A 23,771-nucleotide genomic window follows, 5' to 3' on the forward strand; every position below is an offset into this window, starting at 1 on the left:
TAGTTGGCAAAAATTTTTGTTTTGGGGTGTCACATCAGATATATGGACACACATTTGAAGTATTAAACGTTGTCTAATAACAAAAAAAAAATACATATTCCGCTAGAAAACTACGAGATGAAATTATTAAGCCTAATTAATCTGTTATTAGCAAATATGTACTGTAGTACCACATTGTCAAATCATGGTGCAGTTAGGCTTAAAAGCTTCGTCTCACAATTTACACACAAACTGTGTAATTGGTTTTTTTTCCACATTTAATACTCTCTACATATGTCCAAACATTCGATGTAATGGGTGAAAAGTTTTTGTTTTGGGAACTAAACAACCCCTTAGCCACTGGCATATGGAGCTCACGTGAGTTCCACTTACCACATCTGTCAAAACCGGTCACTATACTGCCGAGTAACCAAACTTGATATAGTATTGTGAGTTAGAGAATATGCTACATATAGTATTTCGGTTCAGAAATGAGTTTTTAGAATCGACGATAAATTAAGGTAACTAAAACAAAGTGTTCCTCAGTGAAATCATATCATATGTGGGTAAAAGAGGAAGAAAAATCACACCAGCACTGAAACCCAATCTACCCCCAATCCAAAACAGCGACTCGATCAGCCGTCGCCGCTCACCCACTCCGACATGGGCCTCAACCCCTCCAAGCGCGTGGACGCCGCGCTCCGGGGCGCGCCGGCGTTCGCCGCCGCTTGCGACGACGCCTTCGGCCGCTGCCTCGCCGACGCCCAGTACGCCTTCGCCGGCGTCCGCCCCTACCAGCTCGCCGACGCGTCCGCGCACCTCCACTCGTCGCTCCGGGGCTCCCTCCCGCTCGTCCGCCGCTGGGTGCCCTCGCCGCCGCCGCGCGCCCGCGTCGACTCCGCGCTGCGCGCCGCGGGGCTCGAGGACGCGGCGGTGCTCTCGAGGGGCCAGTTCAGGGAGTTCGCCGCCGAGCTGTTCAGGGAGGCCGTGCTCGCCGGCGCGGCCCAGGCGGCTCTCGTCCGCGCCCCGGCAGGCGCCGCCGGGCTCGTCGGTGTTGGCCTCGCGACCCGCGCCGGGGCCGGGGTGGTAGGGAGGTTGGTCGCCATCTACACCGCCGGCGTTGCGGCTGCTGTTTACCTCAGCTTGGGCTAGGTTTATCCCACAGCCTGTAAAACTACCATTTGTACCATGTGATTTTACCTGGAATGTCAGTTCCTTCGTAGTAGCAAATATCCCTATCAGAAAATTTTAATACGGTTGAATTGGTTGTTCTTGATCCTGATGCTTTCATCGATGGAAAACCTCATCAAAACGGACTGTAATCGGTGACGGATGAAATTGAATCAGCAATATGCCACTGCAGAATTGATGCTGTCACGTAACATCCTGCATAGGCATTTCCCCAGTGAATTCAGCAATTAGATTCGGTATTCGGCAAGACAGCATCTTAAATCTTAATGCATTTCTCGTTTCTATACCAAGCAGCAAATCTGAACTCTGAATTCTGCAGACCAGTGTAATGTGGATCCCTATATGGGCCGTCTGAAGCAGAGACATTCTTAGTCCGATGGGCCTAGCGGCCTATCCTCTCTTCGGCTCTTTGCAAGTGCTAATATGCACGGGTCATTTTTCCTTTTTTGGGATAATGAAATGCCCGAGTCTTAGAAAACCAATCTGATTTGTTTGGCAACTTCGTTTTCACCAAATCACCATGTGCAACACACTGCCGAGATCACCTGAAACATTAACCCACACAGTTACAGTTAGCGGGCAGGCAAAGGCAACACGCACCGAGCCTTCTCCCTGTTACGCCATTCGTCCGGTCCATTACCCTGTTGTAACACACTAACACCTGGACGAGACGAGAGCTTTGTCTGGGCTTTCCTGTACCTGTCCGCATGTACATTATCTATCCCTATCATGGTACGCGCCGCGCCCGCGCCTGCCCAAACCAAATGAGGTAAGGAAGGCATATCGCATCGTAATATTATACCGCCACAGATGGGATGATCTGGAGTTGCCTGCCTTGCCCTCACGCACGTACGCGCGCCGAAACAAGGCAGGCCGAGTTGGAGAATATCCCTACCTCCAGCGATTCCGCTGTAGCGTAGCGCGGTTGGTGCGCGCGCGGGCGGGGGGCCGCGCCGTCACATGGCCGTCGTAACGCAACGTCTCCCAACTCATCGCGCACACAGAGGCAGCCAGGCAGCGTACGTTGGCGTTGGGGTCTCCCTCCTCCGGTCGTCTGACGCCACCGCGGCGGCACATGGTTAAGGCCATCAGGCAGAGCCTCCTCTCCATCCTCCGGTGATTTAATTAGTCGTCCTCGGCAGATATGCTAGCGCTTGCGAACGCAATTTCCTCACGCTTTTATCTGTTAGTGGCAGATGCTTCCGACTACTATCATTGAATGTTTCACGGGTTTGGACAGAAGAATAATCGGCTAGCCATCTTTCGATGTTGTGCTGTGCTGTTGCTAATTGCTGCCGATTCTGCCATGCTCTGTCGCCGCCTCACGAATTCGATACTCCATGTATTCCACAGGTGTACATTTGTTCCCTTCATCAAGCTTCAGCTGCAGAATATCCAAAATTTCAGGGCCTCTCTAAGCTCTCTTCCTGATACGGGCAGTAACTGCGGTGGGCGTGGCATAGTGGGCGCGTGTGGCCTCCACGAGCAGTGCACGGTTGAAATGGTAAGAACTAAGAATCTTCAGGTAGCCCCCGAGGTAAGCGAGGCAGGCAACGTGAAAAACTGAAAAGGCAACGAAATGCTCTTCGCTTGGCCTTTTCCGTCGCAGTTCTGGCGGTGATCTTCTTTTGCTCACCCTGGTGGATGTGTTCTGTGTTCTGTTGGCTATCATCTTCCAGGCTTTTCTTTAGCTTTTATCTTCAGTTCAAGAATTCCAGTCCATCTGGACGGATGGATGAGAACGGGTGTGGACGCAAACACTGTCCCGTAATGTAGCTTTCCCACTTTATTACCAAACGTTTCTTGTGATATATGATTGCTGCATCCTTGGTTAGAGAAGAGAATTATTGAGGTGTCAACTTCGGGAGTGTGCCAGCTAATTCAGAATTCATATCGTTTGACTAACGGCATTGATTTTCTCTGCCAAGTAACACGAGACTATCATTCATGGCACTGCATTTTAATTAGGATTGTTCTACCATCTTTCTCATGTGCTGTGCGAGTGCCACACTGGCACCGTGGCTGTACGATCAGTAATATCTGCGAGAATGTCCATCAACTGATCACAACGAGAAAAATGGAGAACCCTCTTCTTTTTTGCGTATGCTGTGCTCTTCTTACGTAGTACAATCAACTAGTGATGACCAGATTTTTTTAGATACGTAATGGAATAACTAGTGACGACCAGATGACGTGGCCAGTAAAAGTAGCACGCTGCATCTCCTCCATGAACTACACTGGCCCCTATATTTTAGGGGAAGTGACGTTAAACTCGTTCACGGAAAGATCACAAGGAATCAAAGATGCAGGTTCAGAGAAGGAGAGACAAACCGCTCGATGAAACGGGAAATGGAATGGTGGAGTCGAGCTGCAACAGTATGCTCCAAAGCCTTTCACTTTACGATTTCATCTTTGTGCTTTCCGTGGCAGTATGATGGCCTGCTCGTTGAATGTGGCGACCAATCGGGCTCGCGCATGCATGATGGTGGCCTACGCAAGGAGGACACTCGTCCATGAAAACCTTTTGTGAAGAAAAAAAAATGTCGGATCGGTGTAATTTGTCACCATTAATTTGGCGTAAGCATTTCCCTCTTCGGAGCGATCAAAGTGATACGACCGTGCTAGTTGGTGGAGAGACAATGACGCGATTGAGTGACAGTAATTTTCAGTACGCAATAGCCAACACGAGTGCATGCATGATTAATCGCGCACATGATCGCCCATCGGGCCAATTAGACGGGTGGAAGCGGCTTAAGTTAGGTGCAGCCGTGCAGGTCTACCTAATCCATCTTGGTGCTATGAAACGGCACCATCACAACTCACACACGTACATATCTGGAACAAATGGAAACCAGTGCGACACTCGAAATTCATGCCCATCAAGGTAGGTGGGTGACTCCGTCAGTATTAGCTTTTTGAAAATTTTGCGTTTGATATGTCCAATTCGAGGTTTAATTCATACCCGATTACTCGACAAAGTACTACTGGTAGTTCGAGGTTTAAAGTATGACTGAAAAAGTGAGAAGGTTAAAGTATACAACTATACCCCCAACGATTAGTTTAAAGTTTTTACCATAATTTTTTCCCTTTCTTTCTGGCACCTGCTCTTTCGGGGCAGCAAGTAGAGCAGTCCAACATCGAGGGTAAAAAAGCCCCGACCGAATCAATGACGCGAAGATCCTGCCAAAGTGAGCTAAAGATTCAGGCCAGCTTCCATGTTGTCTCACAGCGTGGTAGTACGTAGTCCTACACTACTACTGCAAACCCCGCAACGTACTGTACCAGCACGCAAGATTACGGCCGCGCGGCCTGACGGACTCGCTCGTTCGAGACCAAAGGCAAAAACCAAATCAAACCGAGCCAAGCCAAACCAATCGACCGACCGACGGCAAGCGGCATGTGCAACCTGGCATCTCCCTTTAAATCCCATGAGCTGTTTCTCCGGGCCGCAATAATCATCCACCGGGGCCAAGCCAACCCAGACAGCCATGGCTTTTCCGCCTTCCTCCCTCCCCGCCGGTGGACGGTGGTGCTCGCGCGCGCGGCCGGCTTTTTTTTTCCCCCACCTCCTCGATGTGGCAGCTCAGGCGGCGTTGGATGTCATAGACGTACGTACGTATTCTCGCCTTGTTGGCTTTTTGTCTCGCTCATGCGTGGCGGTGTACGTAGAGGACAAGGGACATGTTGGGGGGACGTTGCCCGTTGATGGGTTGGGGTGTGCAGGAGAGGGGGGTTTCATAATGGTGTGCACTCACAAGCAACGGCCAACGGGTCCCCCCCAATCTGCTTGATTGGGGTTTGGGTTTGGGTTTGGATTGGAACGTGTAAGTATTGGCTGTGCACTGGTTTACCACTGTACATACGGACACATGTAACAGGTTGACAGAGTGCGGACCTAAAGACTACTAGAGTTTTGGGCATGCGAATGCACAAGTCCAGTGTTTATCTTTGAAAACCAGAAGTTGGAAAAATTGTCCCGCTTCATGAAACGGATCACATAAATTTCGTTCCTTCCCATTCGTATTGTTTTAAGAGTTAAAACTCCCTAAAACTAGTAAACAAATGACTGATGATAGAGGTCTCCAAGAAAATATGGCAAGAAGGTGAGTGTTTGGTGGCCTTGCAACTCCTAAGAGCAGATACAATAGCAGCTATAAGCCAACTGCAAATATATTTTAAATAGATAAATGAGGAGAGAGAAAGGCAGCGGGCTATAGATTTGTAGCCAGTTGCAGCACGGACTCCAAGACACAGTGTGTGTATGACATGTGGGACCAGGTACTAATAGTGTAGTATGTAACTATTGTATAAATAAGTTATTAGATTGGTTATAGATGAATTGAAGTTAGTAGTTGGCTATACTCTAATTGGCTATCTGTACATCTGTTTTGTTATTCTAATCACCAAGTGGAACGCCACTGCAAATTGCGCCTACACGGATTGCTGCCATGCATGTGCGGCATCCCTAGGTAAACCACCACCAGCACCACCATGGCTCTAACTACGCACACCAAGGACGCTGTCCACTTGACGAGATATATACACGCTGGGACAGTACTCGATCGGGAGTGATTCGATAGAGGGAGGGGAGAGAGGCAAGCAACACTAGCATCCTCTGACCTGCCAAACTGTCCCCCGCGGCTCACATTTCTTGGCCATTTCTTACCTTCCAAGCACCACCAATCTTGTCCGAGGCGAGCAAGCTTAGCCGGTGCTTCTCAGAGCTAAGCCAAATCGCGTGCCAAATCCAAGAAAGGCACGGGAGGAAGAGGAAGAAGGAGGGGAAGAAGAGCAGTCAGGGCAGGGGGATCAGTGGCAGGCTGACACGCCAATGGGGGCAGCTTCTTGTTCTTCTTCTTCGGCGAAGCATCTGTTCCTGCTCTGCCTCCTCCTCGGCTTCTGCTTCGCGTTCGCGGCGAGCCAGCAGGAGCAGCAGCAGTCGGACTCGTGCAGTAGCGCCGGCGTCGCGGTCGCTCATCTCGTCCCCTTCAACTCCTCCGCCTTCCGCTGCCTGACCGTCTGGAAGCAGGAGGACTTCGTCCTGCGGGTATGTATGCTGCTGAATTTTGCAGTCCTATCAATTCTTGGAGTTTTACTGCATACTGTACCAATTTTCATCTCGGTGATTTGTTTAGTTTAGATGCCATTGCCAATGCACGCGTGCAGTGTGCAAACTAGCCAGATATGGCTGGAAAATGGAAGCTTGGTAGTTAAATTGATTAGAGTGGAGTAAATACTGCAATTAGTTAAACGAGTGTTGCTTGGATGATCTGGTTTGGTCCTATAATGATGAACTAGCACTGTGGCAGTGTACTAATTAAGCACTGATGCTTCATGCTTGGAGTATGTTCTTGCGATAGTTTGGGAGGAACAAAATTTGGTAGCATCAATGCAAGTAGTGTGCATCATAGATAAACCATCACATTTTGCATCAAGGAGTAATTAACCGTAAGCTGAAGTGATCTGATCCAAACTGCTCGTGTCACCGCAGTACAAGAACACCGGAGAGAGCCAATGGAGCTTCATCCTCTCGGCGCCGGACAAGGGCTCGTACGTGGCGGTGGGGTTCTCCGGCAAGGGGCTGATGGTCGGTAGCAGCGCCGTCGTCGCGTGGTCGTCGGGCGGGAAGGGCACGGTGAAGCAGTACTACCTCACCGGCAAGAGCCCCGACGAGTGCTACCCGGACAAGGGCCGCCTCACGCTGGTCAAGAACAAGGCCGTCGCCGTGTCGCGCTCCGGCCGGCTCTACCTCGCCTTCCAGCTCAGCACCGACCTCCCGCAGCCGCACCTGATCTACGCCGTCGGCCCCGAGGGCAACCTGCCGCCCTCCGACGCCACCCTCCCGATGCACCGGAGCATGCACTCCCACGCCTTCAACTACACCTCCGGTACAAAATGCTTGCACGCATTTCGACAAACAGATGGAGCAGAGGGATTTTGTTTTTGACCTGTTTCGTTTTTTTTTCAGGGATGGCGTCGAGCTCCGGTGGCTCGGGCGGCGGGGGGTTCCCGCCGGAGAGGAAGCACGGGCTGCTGGCGATGATGGCGTGGGGCGTGCTGATGCCGCTCGGCATGATGGCGGCGCGCTACTTCCGGCGGGTGGACCCGTACTGGTTCTACGCCCACATGGCCATCCAGGCCGTCGCGTTCACCGTCGGCATCGCGTCGGTCGTCCTCGGCTTCCGCCTCAACGAGGACGGGCTCAAGAACGTCGACGTGCACCGGGCGCTCGGCATCGCCATCCTGGCCATGGCCTCGCTGCAGGTAAATTAACTTGGTCTCTGAACATGGGGGAGAACTAGAATAATTGCAGCTGAGTTGAAAAAAAAAATGCTCAATGATTTGCACATGCGCCGCAAGGCCATCATCGATTTTTCTAGCCATGAGTGAGTAAGTTGACTGTGAATGATAGAATTGCTAACCAAGCTACGGGAAGCTCAGAATCACTCTAGAGAATCTGAGTACTAGTAAACGAAGACTGCAACGTCAGCTGCATGTTCTTTGAGCCAACTAGTTCCATTTCTCCATGTATCCGTCATAGCCGAATTGTTTGATAACCTTATGGGAAACTATTCTAAACAGTTATTCAAATACTCAAATAGCTATTCTAAACAGTTTATATGTCACTCTAATAGTTATGAAAACAACGAGGACACGTTCCCTTGAAAGTTTAAAATCCACTCTATTTTTAGCCGGGCCGGCCTAAGATAGGCCGAGCTCAGCAGCGCGAGCTTGTAACCCGAGCGGGGGCATTAAGGTGGTGTGGACGTTGCCGTATGGCTGCGCGCCTGGGTTGGCAGTGCCATAGATGGCCCGCCCGTTCCAAGTTGCGTAGTTGGGCCAGCGGGGCTTGGGCGAAAGCTCTGGGCCTCACGGTTCCTAGAGTGGCAGGCATTGCGTGAGGCTGGCTTCATAAAATCCACTCTCTACCCTTATTCGTGGTTTGATTGATGAATTACATGGGCAACGCAGGTGATGGCGTTCCTGGCGCGGCCGGACAAGACGTCCAAGGTGAGGCGGTTCTGGAACTGGTACCACCACTACATCGGGCGGGCGGCGATCCTGGTGGCCATCGGCAACATCTTCCTCGGCCTGCACATCGCGCAGGAGGTCAGCGCCTACATCGTCTCCTACGGCGTCTTCGTCGCCGTCTGGGTCATCGCCGTCGCCGCGTTCGAGATGAACCGCTGCTACTCCGACGACGACTGACCCGTCCCTCCGTCCGTCCGTCCATCTCCGATCCATTCTCGATCGATCACGGCGATGATGCGTCGTCCTCAGTCTACAGAGGAACAGGGACTAATGGGCACACCGCATTCACGACAAGTGATGACACGGCATACAGCAAAACACAGCGATTATTATTCTTTTTTCCTAGCTCTCACACGGTTGTTGGGTTGGACAGCGCATTTTGAGAGGAGTGTGTTTAATTGGTTGATTATTATTGAATTCTTTTGTCTTTTGGGGTATAGGAGGATACGAGGCCGGGGCTGGACTGCTGTTTCTTTGCCTAGCTGGACGCTCCGGTCTGGTTCGTGTTTGTACATTGGTGCATGGTGTCGTTGGCGTGGTTGTTGTACCGTTGTGGTTGGTAGTTCGTTCACGTTTCCCTTCCCCTGTGTATTGATCAATTAATGGCATCATTTGCTGATTCAGCTACAAAGCTTCTCGGAGATAGTGAGGTTGGCCCGCCTAGCTTCATGTGTGTTGGACGATTTTCTTCGCGGTTTGGAAGTTGAAACAACAGCAGCATGTATCAGTGAAGGCGACTTCTATATCATTCTATTCCTGCAGCAGAAGCAGCAGCAATGCAGTAGTGAGCCACAGGTTCCCAAAACTGGCGTTAACTGGCCTAAAAGCCCATGAATTCAAAGCTAAAATTAAAATTCTGAACCTTTCCCCGGGTTACCGGATATCACCAGGACTAAATAATTCCAGGTAAAACCGGTACCAAAAACAATTGTAGCTAGGGAAGCAGGAAGAGGGACTTGTCGACATACCTGATGTCCACAAGAGAACAAGGTCAGATATTGAGACAGGCGCGATTGCATATGACGTGAACATACTCCATGGCACCGGTGAATTACTCAGTTTTGCCTCATCAGTTCTACAACTTACAACTGAATGGGATCTACATTCTACAGGCTGCAGGCATCTAAGTGCTTCATAGATAGTCTGAAATTTTACCTAGATACTGCGCTAGCCTATGCATGAGTCACTCACTCAGATACAACATGTTATTATTACTGACAACCGCCATGAGCCTATGCCAACTCACGGCTCACTCCTCAGAGCGTGGCTTTCAGATGCGCCGTCGTTCTGTGCATGGGATGCCGCCACAATTCCTTTCATCTTCAGATCCCCTGGCAAGGGCAACCCCTCCTGCAGAAGCTGCTGTTGGACCGCGCTAAGATGATGATGCTGCTGCAGATGCATCTGTTGCTGCTGGTGCTGGGAGTGGATCTGTAGCTGCTGCAGCTGCTGGGCTGCCAGAAGAGATTGTATGTGACTGCGCTGGTAACCTTGTGGATTGGCGCCTCCAAATGAGGAGAGGCCAAAGTTTCCCACTTTGCCGCAGTTGGCATTAACCTGACCTGTTGCAACCTTTAGCTGCTGAATCTCATCTCTTAGCCTGTCATTTAGTGCTACATGCAAACAAGGAACAGTTACAATCCTAAAGATGATAGGAAAAATACTGTAGGAGAGTTTTTGTGACACCTACAAAATAGTAATAAATGATCTGAAGCCTATCAAAGATGATATCCTAAGTCATAATTTGCATTAACTAATGCTTACTTTCTTCATACAACTTATATCTTGTTTTATGATTTTTTGTTACGTCTCTACCATAGACAAAAGGTTAATAACTCAGCAAAAGGGGTAGAGAAAACAATAATATCACTTCGATCACTAGGTGATGAAAAAGAAAATATCAGGAGAAAATTGAAGATAATATCACACTATATTATTCCAACGAAGACACAAGAGAATAAAGAGAAAAGAAAACAATACTTAATAGGCTCAAGTAATTTCCAGTTATATATACTATAAATTAGTGTGTCATGAAGACACTTCATTTTTTTTTCTCAAAATATATGGCAATTCGATTAGAATTACTGCGATGATATGAAAACCTTACCATCCTGCAGCCTGACTTGTTGCTCCATTGTTTGCACCCGTATTTTCAAATCACTATTTTCACTTGTTAAACCAGTGGTATCTCTCTGTATTATTCAGGTAGAGATAATCAAGGATAGACTCGTGGAAAACTGAAAAGTAAGTTCCTTCAAAAACTACATAATCTGCAATATGTTAACAGTATCAACCTGTAGGATACAAAAGGTGTATTTGCAGCTGGAAAAAATAAATCAGATGTTAACATCCTAACTACCATAAATGGTTACTGCTCAGATAGAGGAAACAGGGTCAGGGTGGTAATGGGTCAAGGCCTGTGGGTCCTTTCACAACCCATCTCAACCCTTAAATATTTTTAGCACAAAAAAATTCTAAATTTCAGCCCAAACCTTTTTGGACCCAACCCTCACATTTTGTAGGTCAAAATGATGGGCCCATTACCACCCCTAGGTATGGGTTGTCGGAATTTCCAGAACAAGCAGCAGTGCAGCACTTTGTCAAATAGCTTCACTTGATATACAACCAGCATGAAATTTAGAATAACCTACAAGTTTAGTAACCTTATACTAACACAGATAATAGGAAGCCTGCCAGGTAAAAAATGCCAAGTTAAAAGCATAGGCATGTACCTAAATAAACATTTTCATGGGGCTGAGGCATTTGTCTAGTAGAGTAGAACCAACTGCTAAACATTGGTGTAGAGTGTCTAAATCATGGATGCACAAAGTATGAGATAAGGTAAAGCCAAAATAAAGTACCTGTAACATGGACAACTGTGCTGATAGTGTAGTTGCTTCTGTCTGGAGAGTCTGTACTTTTCTCTCAAGCTCTGCAATGTAGCGCATCTTTCTTTCTTTTGACCTAGCAGCTGACTGGCGGTTTGCCAAGATCCTAAAATTTTTCAAAGGAGTAAAAGAATTAACTGAAGTCAAAACCCAAAAGGCACACAAAACCAATTTGTAAGTGAGACAAAATAATCGGTAAAACCAAATAACCTCAGTCAAACACAGTCTAGATAGCTGTGGAAAATTGGACTTATGAATTATTTGAAAACACAAACTGACATACAGTTAAAAAAAAGTTGAGCTAAATTACTGCTGATAAAAGGGGCTAAATTACAGTTAAATCCATATAATATATAGGGCCCCTCTAAGTAGGGGAACGCAGACTAAAACAAATATATAATTGTCAACATCACATATTCCAACTGAAGATATTCTCCAATGTGCTAGTGAATTAAGAACCATCTATAAGGGGCAAGGGCTATTCGGTTATATGATGAGCACACCAACATCACCATAAGCACTTATTTGCATATCACACCTTAGATGTGAGATTAAGAACAACACAAATGACGGTCCTTTTCAGCTTTGTTAAATATTAACTACTACTGTACACTATACCAAACCTGCTCAGAACCAAATTTCCCTTCATCAATGATAGATAGAGACAGGCTTAGTAGTTAGTGCTATACTCTGTTTTATCAATAGTTCAAATGTAGCAGTATAGCATGATTTCCAATGTATGATTCCCCCACGTTAAAAATCATAAAATCACGGATTCCACAACTTTCTTACTGTTCACACACTTAATCTTGTGACTTCGTAGGTTTGCTTTCGTCAGAATCACGAACACGCTAAGTCAGTTAATCTGTCCCTATCAAACGCCGCAATGATACCCTATTCCCCAATTCTTACCGTCCAAAAATACCACAAAGGTGACAAGCATTCAAGCAAGCGAAACTAAGGGGTTCTCACTTCTCAGGCCAGTCTCTCTCACCTCTTGGCGCGCTTGGGGTCAACGAGGGCGAGCTCCGCGAGCTTGGCGTCAGAGATGGCCTTCTTAGCGTCCGCGCCCATCCTCCCCGCCACACCCGCGGCGGACGACGCCAGGGACGTGGACCCGTCCATCGACATGCTGTGCTGGTGACGCGGCCGAGCGGGCGGCGGCGGCAGCGGCGCCGCGGGCTCCGGGGTCTCGAGCTTGCCCCCGGCCTCGAGGAACATCTCGAACATCCGGCTGCCGCCCGCCCCCTCCATCTCCTCCTCCTCGTCATCCTCCTCCTCCTCCTCGTAGTCGTCCCCGCCGCCGCCGCCGACCTCCCCGACCACGCCGAGGTCGGCGTCGAAGGCGATGTCGTCCGGGAGCGCCGCCCCGAGGAGGATCTCCGACTGCGCGCGCCGGTGCCTCGCCGCCCGCCGCGGCGGCGAGTCCGGCATCGCGGCGACGTCGCGCGACGACAGCGACGACGACTCCGCGGCGGAGGCGGCCGGGTCCATTGGGGGGACGGGAGATCTGCCACCGGGGAGGGTAATGCGGGAGCGGAGGCGGGCGGGGGCGGAGGCGGAGGCGGCGGAGGAGGCGAGGCGAGGGTAGGCGGGGCTAGCGGCGGATGGGGCGGGGAGACACGGAGAACGGAGAGGAGGAAGACATGCTCTCGTTGAGCTTTGACTGAGCCATTGACTCTCCGGAGAAAAAGAAAAGGAGAAGAGGATGCGACGTGGGGCATGAGTGGCCGCGCCGTTGGGTGGTGGGCCTCTGATAGTAGGGCCCAGTAACCTGGACTTGGTGGGCTTGAGACCTCCGAATATTCTGGACTCTGCCATGGAGCTCCCCCTAGCTTATCATGGGGAACCGGGAACTGGGCCAGGGATGAACATTTCACAGAATTTGCGATTAATTGTTGTGCATATTATATGGAGGAATAAGTTCACTTTGACTCCCTTCAAAGTTACCCGAATCTAATCCGTGACCCTCAACCGTAAAACCGGATAGGACGACTCCCTGAACTATTAAAACTGGTGCAATTTGACTCCCTCGGTGGTTTTGAAGGGCAGTTTCACTGACGTGACGCACACGTGGCGGTATTGACCTAGTCTTCCTTCCATGTGGCGTTGACATGGCAGTTATGTAGCACTCGAATTAAAAAATATGTCACTCATTTTTTTCATTAAAAATTAATATGAGACCCACGTGTCATCCTCCCTCTTCCATCTTCCTCCTCCCTTTCTACCTTCTCTCTCTTTCTCTCCTCACGCCGGCGTCATGGAGCCCGACTCCCCGTCGTCGGCACCTCCACCTCGCCACTGTCGGCTGCCGCCGCCACCGGTCGCGGCGTCCACCTCCCTGCCCCCCATGTGGGGGCACCTTTGCCCCTCGCCGCTGCAGTAGCTCGGAGGCAGCGCCGCTTGGGAGAAGAAGGTGCGGGCCTCTGCGGGCGTCAGGCGCTATACCCCGCGCGTAGAAGTCGCGGCGGTGATGAAGTCCGCTTTTGCTGCTCGGGATCTGCTGCTATTTGCTTATTGCTTGATGAAGCCTTGATAAGGGCGAACGAGCTTCCGGTTGCTAGCTCAACCCGACAACAAGCTGCTGCTGCTTGTTTGCTTGAGCATGACCTGAACAAAAAGAAGGTTTGCTGTGCTGTTGCTTCTACCACTTGGCGTAGGAATAACCGAGGAAGAGTAGAAGGTCCACCTCGCCACCGCCGGCGCCCTCCCGGCGTCGTCCTTCCCAACCTCTCCTTCACGGATCCACGCCGGCGACCTCCTCCGCCCCCAGTCCTCTCGGCGCGGTGGCCGAACGGGCGGCGCCGCACTTGGCCATCTTCTGCTCGAGCTAGAGCAGCTCGGCGGCCAGATTCTCCGCCGAGGGCTCGCCGAACCCCTCGTCCAACGCAGCGGCGGCGGTGGCGGTCGGCCTCCACCACCGCATCCGTTCGCACCGCGCGCACGACCAACTCCATGCCTGGGGCCTGGCCACACCCCTCGACGCCGGTCATGAGACGCGCGCACGGTCGTTCGGGGAGGACGACGCTGGGAGGGCGCTGACGGTGGCGAGGTGGAGGCGCCGACGACGGGGAGTCGAGGAGACGGGGATCCACGACATCGGCATGAGGAGAGAGAGAGAAGGGAGAGAGGGACGAGGAAGGAGGAAGGAGGGAAGAGAGAGGATGACACGTGGGCCTCATATACCGGTGGGTCCCACATTATTTTAATGAAAAAATGGGTGACATATTTTTTTAATTCGAGTGACACGTAACCGCCATGTCAGCGTCACTTAGAAGGAAGACCAGGTCCATACCGCCACGTATGCGTCACGTCAGCGAAACCATACTCCAAAACCGCTGAGGGAGTCAAATTGTACCGGTTTTAATAGTTCGGGGAGTCGTCCTATTCGGTTTTACGGTTGAGGATCACGGATTAGATTCAGGTCACTTTTAAGGGAGTCAAAGTGGACTTATTCCTTATATGGAGGCTTTGGGCACCCACATTACTATTTTTCCCATCGATGTCTTGTTTGGATTGTAGCCACTCTCAACCTTATCAAAATATTGGCAGGCAAAAAATTGGTATAAGTTGGTTGTTTTGTTTGATGTAAAAATTTTGGTAAAGTTAGTTCAAAGGTTTTATATCCTTAACAAAATACTGGCATCCCATATTTTTCGGTAACAAACCAAATAGCCTATGGGTACTTTGCTATTACTAACATTTTTTTTGTATGATTGAGATTTGAGAATAGCGTTGAACCAAACATACCCCGTAATGTCAACAATGAATGTGGTATGGATAAGATTTAAGAATAGCATTGAACGAAACACACCCGTACTGTAGGCTACTTTCGTACGATAAGGGTGTAGCGAAGCCATTTAATTCAAAAAGATACGCATCCAATGAAATTACCTGATCTTAATAGAGGCCGAGTTTAGGTCCAAATTTTTTCTTCAAACTTCTAACTTTTCCATCACATCAAAACTTTCCTACACACATAAACTTTCGACTTTTCCGTCACATCGTTCCAATTTCAACCAAACTTCCAATTTTGACGTAAACTAAACACACCCAGAACTATGGTAGGAAAGCACCAAACACAAACAAAAACAAAGGGGGCAAAACAATGCATACACTGTGCCTCATTTAAGAGAACCGCAGAGGGTAAATCTTGGCTTCCCATTCCAATATTCCATCATATTAGGCTAAACAGCTATAGATTACAAAACATGCCAGAGTTTGAAGGTGACACTGCTGTAGAAGGAAACCATGTCCCATGGCAGTATGGTACATGTTCCAACCGGCTGATTTGGAGAACGGTTGGAAGGTCAACAATCTAGAGTACTAGACGGAACATGCTGAAAGGAACAGATTAGATCAAGGACCAGAGGAGCTACACAATGAACGAACAGAACAAGGCTGGCATTTTTATTTTAGCTGTCTATTCTAAAGAGCTCTTGAGACTACTGAGGATATATGTTCATTCACTATCACTAGTTCACTACTGCATAGGTACAGTTGGCCTGGGGAGCATTGAGTTGACTAGCTCCTCGTTTATCTTCACTGGTAGCGGTGGCATCTGCTTCATGATATCTGGAGCATCATTTATCCTGCAAGATCAACGTTGCATGAGAAGCAGAACTAAATTTTTTAGAGCTGTCAAACGTTGCATGATATCCGGAGCATCATTTATCTGTGTATGCTTCCCATAAGTAAGATCTTAATAGATTTGACTGTCCTGTAACATGGATTACCAGAAAAATCTACAGAAAATATCCAAGATCCATCTACTGATAAATTTTCAGTCAGAAAATGAATGAAAGAATGCCTGATGGGAACTGCAAAGAGGATCATCGTTCCAAATTTTGATGGCTACATATGATTCATCACACATGACAACATAATGCAACATTCTAATTTCATTATATATAGACACCCAAACAAGGAAAGTCACGGTCTGTGACTACTTACTAAAACATACAAGGATACTAATTAGCAAACATATAAGAGTTGGACAAACGGCATGAAATCAATTCAAAATTTTGCAAATTTAACAGAAGGAAGGATTCAAACGTACTCTTTCAAGACCCTGAGTATATTGTCTCTAGTTTGGCACAGTAGAGAGATGTTATCCTGTATCTGCAAAAAAGGATAAACTACCAAGTGATGAGTAAAACTGGAAAGATATGGTAGATGTAATGATAAAATGAAAGAAAAATAGCATGATCCTGAAATATATTGATGAGGCAGTATCACCAGGGGTCATCTTGAAATAAACACACAATACCTGCATAGTGCTGAGGTTGGTTGAAATTTGACTCAAAACTTGGGCATTAGTTTCAAGGATTTCTCCTGTTGGACCTCCAATTGCTGCAAAAAGGGGGGAAAAAAGAAGTAATGAATTCAGCAACCTGTCAACAGTCCCGGATATAAAATTTGGTGCACTTGACTTCAGCAGTCAGATCATGGTCCATACAAGTCCCAAATGATACACGAGAAAGAACTTTGCATAACACGCGCATTTCTTCATTGCACATGTAACTGGACCAATGAAAAGGTTCAATAAAACATGAAACTAACTGCGAATTAGTTCAGTCAATATCAATTGTGATTTACCTTTGGAAGAAATTTCATCATCGTCAATGGGCAGAGCTGGAAGGGGGTACGGAGGAACATTAGGCCTTCCAGCTATATGAACAGGTGGTTTCAACGAAGAATCTGAAACCTTCTCCTGCAGCAATAAATGTCTGTCAGTGTAAAACTTGTGAATATAGCATGCATTAGCTACACACACATCAAGGAACTTTTTCTCTTGGTGAATCGTCACAACGCATGAGTAAAATAAGTTGAAAACAAGTGCTTTCACATAAATATAATAAAAAAACATGTTCATTTCCTGCCAGCTGCAGAAAAATAAAAAGTAACAGAAAACGGTTCCACTTTAAAGTGCATAAATGTAAAATCTCAAAAATAAAGTGCGACACAATTATAAGTATCAAGTGCAGGCATTAATATGAAATTTTAAATTCTCTCATGCATACAAAATAAATGCCACATTTATTGGATTTTGGGGGGGGGGGGGGGGGGGTATACATCAATATAGCAAGGTCCAAGCTGGAGCTACAGAATAGCGATATACACTTGAAATACGATGGCTCTTGCAAATGCCATCTTGAAGCTTAAATACATGGCATAACTTACAGCTCGAACGATGAAACCATATTGCGAATTTTACATTAGTACATATGAATGCCCTACCTCTTACTCTACACAGTTGCCAAAGCAAAGTAATAAAGTTGCACCGGAAGAAACCATTCATTAAAAAAAAAATCGACCAGTGGGGGAAAGACCGCTCCCACGGCATTGCACTAAGAAGAAGCTCTTCCTTGCCCGGTCGAGAAAAGACCCCAAAGGCCGGTTGCCTGGATGCGCCACAGGGTGCTCAGGGCATATTGGCCTCATACATTTCACTGAAGGCAACCACAATGGTTACGGGTGGAACACGGAAAAGCTGACGAGGGCTCTTTTTTTTTTTTGTGCAAATCCTGGGTTCGAGCCTAGGACCAGCGGCTTCTCAAGTGGAAGCACTACCGCCAAGCTAACAGCTTGTTTGCAAAAGAACCCATTTATATTACGGACAATATGGTTGAAACAGATTAAATTCACAGATGCTTTTGTGGTGCATAGTAAGTGCTGACAATCAATAAGTATTAAAAAAACTAATTGATCTAATATGCTTGTTTTTTTTTTTTGGAAGAGATGGTTCTGACATCTTCCATTAAGAAATATCATTACAAAATGCCAGATAATCTGGAGGATTTTCATTCAGTGACTTTTCGGACTATGTCTAACCAGGTTCTGTTATAAATGAACTTATTGTAGCAAGTCAGGATCAATTTTCCCATAATGCATTCCAACAGTCATGAGAATGGAGGGGATGGGAGATATTAGTAAAAACCTTTTTATCTTTGCTTTTCTTCGAGGAGCTGTGGTCCTCTTTCTTTCTCTTTCCACTTTCCTTTTTCTGCACATCAAATGCATAATCTCAAATCATTGCTTGGAAAAAGGGTAACAAGACCAGGCACCATGATAACAGAGTTGAAGGCGCATATGCTACATTTATTACTCACATTCATCCATCTACAACGCAAGGCCACGTCTCGAACTGTTTTGTCTGGCAACTTCATGGCTATCTTTGCATAACGAATTACAGGAGCATCAGATGCATACCTGAGAGCAAGCACCAGAGTAACATCAGAGCAAAAACAAAGGCCCTCAAAACTAAACAATCCATGACGCCCCCTCACAATGTTGTTTTCGGTGCTACTGTCATTTTGATGGCAACAAGACGTGCCGGTGCCATGTGGATTCTACCCATTATGCAACGACCGAGCATTCACATAATATACCGTACAACAAAATAGAGCAAGTCACATAATATGCTGGGAATAGAGGACGAAAAAAAATAGTCTCTCAACATTGCAACATTATCCACTTGTCTAAACAAATGCTACTGGTAGCTTTTACAGGGCAGAAAAAAATGACATGCAAAATTAAGAAATATTACATAATTGAAACCCTAAATGGAGCCGTCGTACAGTTACAATCTTAATTACCCGACATAATCCAAGCAATTGTATCCAAAACTCGGAAAATCAGTACCCATACGCACCCCCCTAATCCGAATTGCCAAACCCCCAAATCTGCATGACGCAGCGAAGCACGCGACTTACTTGACGAGCAACTCGTCGAGGGTGGACTGCTCTTCCGGCGACCACTCCCGCGCCAGGCCGGGGTCGTGCCGGAGCGCCGCCACCGTGCCGCCGGGGCTAGGGTTTGCTCCCCCTCCTCCACCATCTCCTCCTCCGCCGCCGCCACTGGAATGGGACCCGTTCTGCGCGGCGGCGCTCGCCGGCGGCGGGTGGCCGTTCGCGCCCATGCCGACCAAACTGGGCGCGAATTTTCGTGCTCCCTTCGGGAAGCGGCTCGCTGCTTCTGCGCTCCGAGCGCCGGGAGAGCCCCTCTCTTCTCTTTCCCGCTACGAGTGGATGGGGAATAAAAAAGAAGTTTTTTTTCTTTTTCTTTTTGGGGATCTTTTCGATCGATTTGGGGATTTTTGTTACACTTGTTCGCAAGCCGAGGCGGGTTTCTCTCTCTCTCTCTCTCTCTCTCTCTCTCTCTCTCTAGGGGATTTTTATTAGTTTGCTCTGAATTGACCTTTTTTTTTCTCCCTGTGGATGCATAATCTGTGTTTTATTTTTAACCTTCTTTTCATATTATCTAAACAACAAACCATAATATCTATCTTGAAAATAAACTTCGAATGTCACTTCCTATGACGGTTGATACTAGTGTGACCGTGTAGAGCTTTTTTTTTTTAAGGCAAGGCACCACAGACCTACGATCTAGATAGATTCTATAATTCAGTTACACCTTCGAAGTTGCACAGAGGTTCCTACAAAGAAATAGTATTACACATTAACCCCTGAAAGTAGCAAAAAGGATCTCGTAAAAATATAGAGGAAAGATTGATTATCATATCAAGGACTATAGTGTATCTAGATTTCTATATATTTTTCTCAAGCTATACGGTTAGAGTTCTATTAAGATTGAGGGAAACATTTTATTACTATCAACAAATGTTGGAAAGAAAATATTCAAATTACAATGATTTATATGGCTTCCCGCTCTTCATTGCATTATCCTGGTCCTGAGGACCTCAGCTATGACAATATACAGGTGAACCAGTGTCAAAATTAAACAAATCCACCATGATCGAGTTTTTTTTTTGCCATTCATTCGTGATGACATTGATCAGCTCCTCCACCATTTGAGCGTTGGATTGGAGATATTGGCATTGCGTTTCTGCCAAATTAACCACGAGACTATGCATGATTACTCATGCATAGAAACGATGTTGGTCTCGCTTCGCCACTATGCGTGGCATACTTGTAGCCATGGCAAGTTGAGAAGGAGCATGATACGGGTATATGTTCACAAAATTTTATTTCAACGGAGCAAGTAGCCACACCGGATTGTGTTACCAACCCCTTGTTTACATGTTATTGCCGTTAGACGGGTTCATCTTATTGCTAAAAATATCAAAAACTGACATCGGCCTGATTGTGTTGTCAACCCCTATTTTATCGTATGTTTTTTTTACCGTGTATTAATATGTTCAAATCTTTCAGATTTAAAAGCATAGACAAGAAGGCTTATTTGAAAAGGAAAAAAATGGGTTGAAAATAAAATTTATGAACAGCGAACGATGTTAAGGGAAAAGGGTCTACAAAGTGGTGTCTAGGCTAGAGTAAAGAAATATGGTAAATATGGAGTAAAGATATATGGTAAAGAGGATCCAAACTTCGGTTAGAAGTGAGCCTAAACCGATATTCACCTAATTAATAGTTTTATTATCACTTTTACCTAGAATTGTCTAGGCTAGTTCTTTCCTTTTTATTGGAGCGGCTGAAGCGTTACACATGGAAAATATTAGGAAATTCAGGCTAAACCGATACACAGCAGCAAGGTGAAGAAAACATAACGAACATGATAGATTAGTAAGCGTACGTGAGATGACATCCAAGATTAACTCCCAAAAGCTCAAATGCTAATTTAGACTATGCATTGGTTTAACCGCACGTTATACTATAAGCACTAGTAATATGTCCTTACAGCGTTGTAACATTTTTAATAAGATATTAAAATTTGATGGCAGTGAAAATAATTTTCCTAAAATCCGTCCATTTAAGCTTTCATTCCATTCATGTCATATATAAAAAATAATATGATATGGCCTTAAAAATATTTATTCAAGACAATCAACAATTACATCTAATCAATTCAATATACACTATACAAGGACAATTTATATCCATGCAACAAAGAATGGTTGAGTTATTCCTCGAGAAGTCAATATAGACAAATATGAAACTTTTTTGGTAGGTATGCACCATTAACGATTCAACTGGTTACTGCAAAAACCATTTTAAAACTATTGACTTCTGGTAAATTATGGTTGAATTTTGTTAAAAATTTAAAGTCAATTTGAAATTTACAAATTTGACACAAAAAACAAAACCATTTGAGTACAGGACAGTTTGAAATTTACAAATTTAAAGTCAGTTTGAAATTTTACAAATTTAAAGCCATTTGAGTACAAGACGGAATGGATGGTCCCTTCCCTGTTTTTTCTAGAAGCGGATAATAATCATATTTTACATTTGATCGATGACGTAAACACTATTTCTGGCTAGTAAGTTGATGCTGCGGATTCGATCACACCCAACAATTCGGTTCGATCTTTCAAAATTTTTCATCATCTAAATCTACACATCAAGTAGCTAGGCGACACATTGCCCTGTGAGAGCGGTATGTACGCTTCGAGCCCCTGCATATATGACAACATATAAGTAGACCTACGTGGCCATGTCAGAACAGACGCAACAAGCGATGAAGATACATACCGTCGGCGCCCGATACGCCCGGGTCAAACCGCAGCTAGCTAAGCTAGCTGGAGTAGCTCGCTCGGAGAGGAGGCTGGGTCGGCAAGAAACTCCAAGAGTCCATTGCATATGGCTCTCGACTCGTGTCGAGCACACATGGCTGATGGCTCCCACGTACGCACCCGCGACTCTCGTCGTTCCGGCGTGCCGGCGATAGCTAGCTTCCAGTACCTGCTACTGCTACACCGATCGATATGATCCTCAACCATGAAAACACTTGACACGCTTCACTCCGCAATGCGCGCGCGTAGGGATGTAAAAAAAGCTCAAGGCTCGCAAACAGCTCGAGTTTGGCTTGTCCTAGGCTCGATTCGAGCTCGGCTCGAGCTCCAAACGAGCCGAACTCGAGCCTGATCAAAAGCTCGCGAGCTTTACCGAGTCTGGACGAGCTCGACTGTGTATAGTTTGTATTGCATGTTCACCTTATTAATATATATATATATATATATATATATATATTACTATCTATTTACAAAATAAATTATCATGTGTTAGCACAATATATTTATTTTAATCATTTTATACTCTTTTATTAGTGTGATTAAATAGAAAATAATTATACTTATCAAGATATTATTATTATATATATTATACTATTTATAGCCGAGCTCGGTACCGAGCTCGAACGAGCTCGAACCGAGCTTGCCTAAAAGCTCGAAGGTGCAATAGGCTCGACTCGAGCTTGTGTCGAGCTCGAGCTTGGGCAGATGAGCTCGCTCGAGCTCAGCTCGTTGACAGCCCTACGCGCGCGCCACATGTCCTGTCAATCCACGCGCGCGCGACCGGGCGATGAGATTAACACTAGGCACTATCTACTCCAGCCAAGTACGCAGCGGATGTCACAGCCACGTGGGCGACGCGTGGACACGGGAGAACCCATCGCGTGCGTCAAGACTCGAGAGTGCAAAGCCCAGACGACCGTCACTGAGCGGCTGTGGATGTGGACTAGACGCGCGACGGCACGACGAAAGAGCTGGATCGCACCATGCGACGCCCCCCGTGCAGGTGCGGCATGAACGAATGCCAAGCGATCCATAGCCTCGAAACGCCGGCCAGAAACCCTGCGCACCGTGGAGCGACTTGTCGTTTATTTCCACACTAGTTCGGGAGACAAGGTTTCTAATTTTACCTCCTGATACATAAACAAAAAAAAATACTCGTTCTATTCTAAAATATAAGACACTATTTTCTTAAATGTTTCATAATATAAGACATGCTGCTCTGCTGAAAAGTTTGGTGTGAAAGAAATAGACAGATCTTCAAAAGCAAAGAACTTTCAATACTTTAGTTAGTGGTAAAAATACTGGATGAAGTGAAATTTGTTCTGTACGTGGAGCTAAGGACATTGCGAGAATAATACCTTAGCAAGCTCTGATGTAGCAAGATGTGTTCATTTTTCCTGTTACTTTCCTGTCACCCTTGGTGATTATGTCAAGATTCTCTCCTACTTAAATAAAACCAGCTTTGACTGGTTTAGGTTTAAAAAAAGACATGCATATAATTAACTAGCCCATCTAATCTACTAAATTATCAATATTTTTAACATTTTTACTCTCAAAATCTCTAATAAGCATGTGTACACAACATGCGGTGTGATGTCCCATCCCATCCTGATTTTCCGAGAATGAGATAATTCCATTCTATAACCGTTATTGTTCTTTTTTTCTTTAGGAAAATGGATGGCACGCATTCGGTCACAAATAATTCAGTTCAATCTTTTACATTAACTAGCCAAACGCACGTGCATTGTAACATAATACTTCCTCCGTTTCACAATGTAAGACTTTCTAACATTGTCCACATACATATAGATGTTAATGAATCTAAACACATACATGTGCTAGAAAGTCTTACATTGTGAAACGGAGGAAGTATTAAACATAGCAAAATTAAGTCCTTATTGAAATATATATTATAATTGATTGGTTGATTGAAACAAATACTTTTTATATTAAAAACAAACAAAATGTCATATTGAGAAAATCAAAGAGTTACAGTCTAGACTACATAGTGACTCACCTAAATTCTAATATCATGTTCCACGTGTCAATGATGGTATTGGTGACCATTATCTTTTTAATTACAGTGTAAAAAAAAACCAAAATCGTACCCATCTACCTTTGTTCTAAAATGTTGCTATTTATAGCATAATACCGTGTCCCAAAAATAAAGTTATTTCTCCACTTATCCTATC

At 46.1% G+C, this 23,771-nt stretch overlaps 4 protein-coding genes across 4 annotated transcripts; 2 read left to right on the forward strand and 2 right to left on the reverse strand.

The window, feature by feature from the left end:
- The first annotated feature begins 435 nt into the window (after positions 1 to 435).
- Positions 436 to 1,258, forward strand: LOC127771646 (uncharacterized). Its single transcript, XM_052297572.1, has one exon. It carries the CDS (start codon positions 643 to 645, stop codon positions 1,129 to 1,131), a length of 489 nt encoding a protein of 162 aa, XP_052153532.1. The 5' UTR covers positions 436 to 642; the 3' UTR covers positions 1,132 to 1,258.
- A 4,396-nt stretch (positions 1,259 to 5,654) lies between these two features.
- On the forward strand, positions 5,655 to 8,779 carry LOC127771031 (cytochrome b561 and DOMON domain-containing protein At3g07570-like). The gene is made up of 4 exons (XM_052296833.1): positions 5,655 to 6,217; positions 6,662 to 7,058; positions 7,139 to 7,434; positions 8,143 to 8,779. Exons 1-4 carry the CDS (start codon positions 6,002 to 6,004, stop codon positions 8,377 to 8,379), a joined length of 1,146 nt encoding a protein of 381 aa, XP_052152793.1. The 5' UTR covers positions 5,655 to 6,001; the 3' UTR covers positions 8,380 to 8,779.
- A 443-nt stretch (positions 8,780 to 9,222) lies between these two features.
- Positions 9,223 to 12,911, reverse strand: LOC127771029 (transcription factor RF2a-like). The gene is made up of 4 exons (XM_052296832.1): positions 12,085 to 12,911; positions 11,064 to 11,196; positions 10,310 to 10,394; positions 9,223 to 9,815 (listed from the first exon to the last, which is right to left on the reverse strand). The coding sequence occupies exons 1-4, from the start codon at positions 12,909 to 12,911 to the stop codon at positions 9,445 to 9,447; spliced, it is 1,416 nt and encodes a 471-aa protein (XP_052152792.1). The 3' UTR covers positions 9,223 to 9,444.
- A 2,321-nt stretch (positions 12,912 to 15,232) lies between these two features.
- LOC127769288 (uncharacterized) lies at positions 15,233 to 19,177 on the reverse strand. Its single transcript, XM_052294823.1, has 7 exons — positions 18,806 to 19,177; positions 18,203 to 18,302; positions 18,031 to 18,096; positions 16,689 to 16,803; positions 16,360 to 16,442; positions 16,150 to 16,211; positions 15,233 to 15,682 (listed from the first exon to the last, which is right to left on the reverse strand). The coding sequence occupies exons 1-7, from the start codon at positions 19,009 to 19,011 to the stop codon at positions 15,574 to 15,576; spliced, it is 741 nt and encodes a 246-aa protein (XP_052150783.1). The 5' UTR covers positions 19,012 to 19,177; the 3' UTR covers positions 15,233 to 15,573.
- Between the last annotated feature and the right edge of the window lie 4,594 nt (positions 19,178 to 23,771).

Source organism: Oryza glaberrima, chromosome 4 (genome assembly GCF_000147395.1).
Source record: "Oryza glaberrima chromosome 4, OglaRS2, whole genome shotgun sequence".
Lineage (NCBI taxonomy): Eukaryota > Viridiplantae > Streptophyta > Magnoliopsida > Poales > Poaceae > Oryza > Oryza glaberrima.

Bases quoted from the DNA above. Each gene is read 5' to 3' on its own strand.
- LOC127771646 (XM_052297572.1), top strand. From the start codon at position 643: ATGGGCCTCAACCCCTCCAAGCGCGTGGACGCCGCGCTCCGGGGCGCG.
- LOC127771031 (XM_052296833.1), top strand. From the start codon at position 6,002: ATGGGGGCAGCTTCTTGTTCTTCTTCTTCGGCGAAGCATCTGTTCCTG. The intron at 6,218-6,661 runs GTATGTATGCTG...GTGTCACCGCAG, and splicing joins AGGAGGACTTCGTCCTGCGG to TACAAGAACACCGGAGAGAG. The intron at 7,059-7,138 runs GTACAAAATGCT...TTTTTTTTTCAG, and splicing joins CGCCTTCAACTACACCTCCG to GGATGGCGTCGAGCTCCGGT.
- LOC127771029 (XM_052296832.1), bottom strand. From the start codon at position 12,911: ATGGCAGAGTCCAGAATATTCGGAGGTCTCAAGCCCACCAAGTCCAGG. The intron at 10,395-11,063 runs GTACTTTATTTT...TGAATAATACAG, and splicing joins CACAGTTGTCCATGTTACAG to AGAGATACCACTGGTTTAAC. The intron at 9,816-10,309 runs GTAAGGTTTTCA...GTTTGCATGTAG, and splicing joins ACAAGTCAGGCTGCAGGATG to CACTAAATGACAGGCTAAGA.
- LOC127769288 (XM_052294823.1), bottom strand. From the start codon at position 19,011: ATGGGCGCGAACGGCCACCCGCCGCCGGCGAGCGCCGCCGCGCAGAAC. The intron at 18,303-18,805 runs GTAAGTCGCGTG...GCTTGCTCTCAG, and splicing joins CTCGACGAGTTGCTCGTCAA to GTATGCATCTGATGCTCCTG. The intron at 16,212-16,359 runs GTATTGTGTGTT...CCTTTTTTGCAG, and splicing joins CCAACCTCAGCACTATGCAG to ATACAGGATAACATCTCTCT.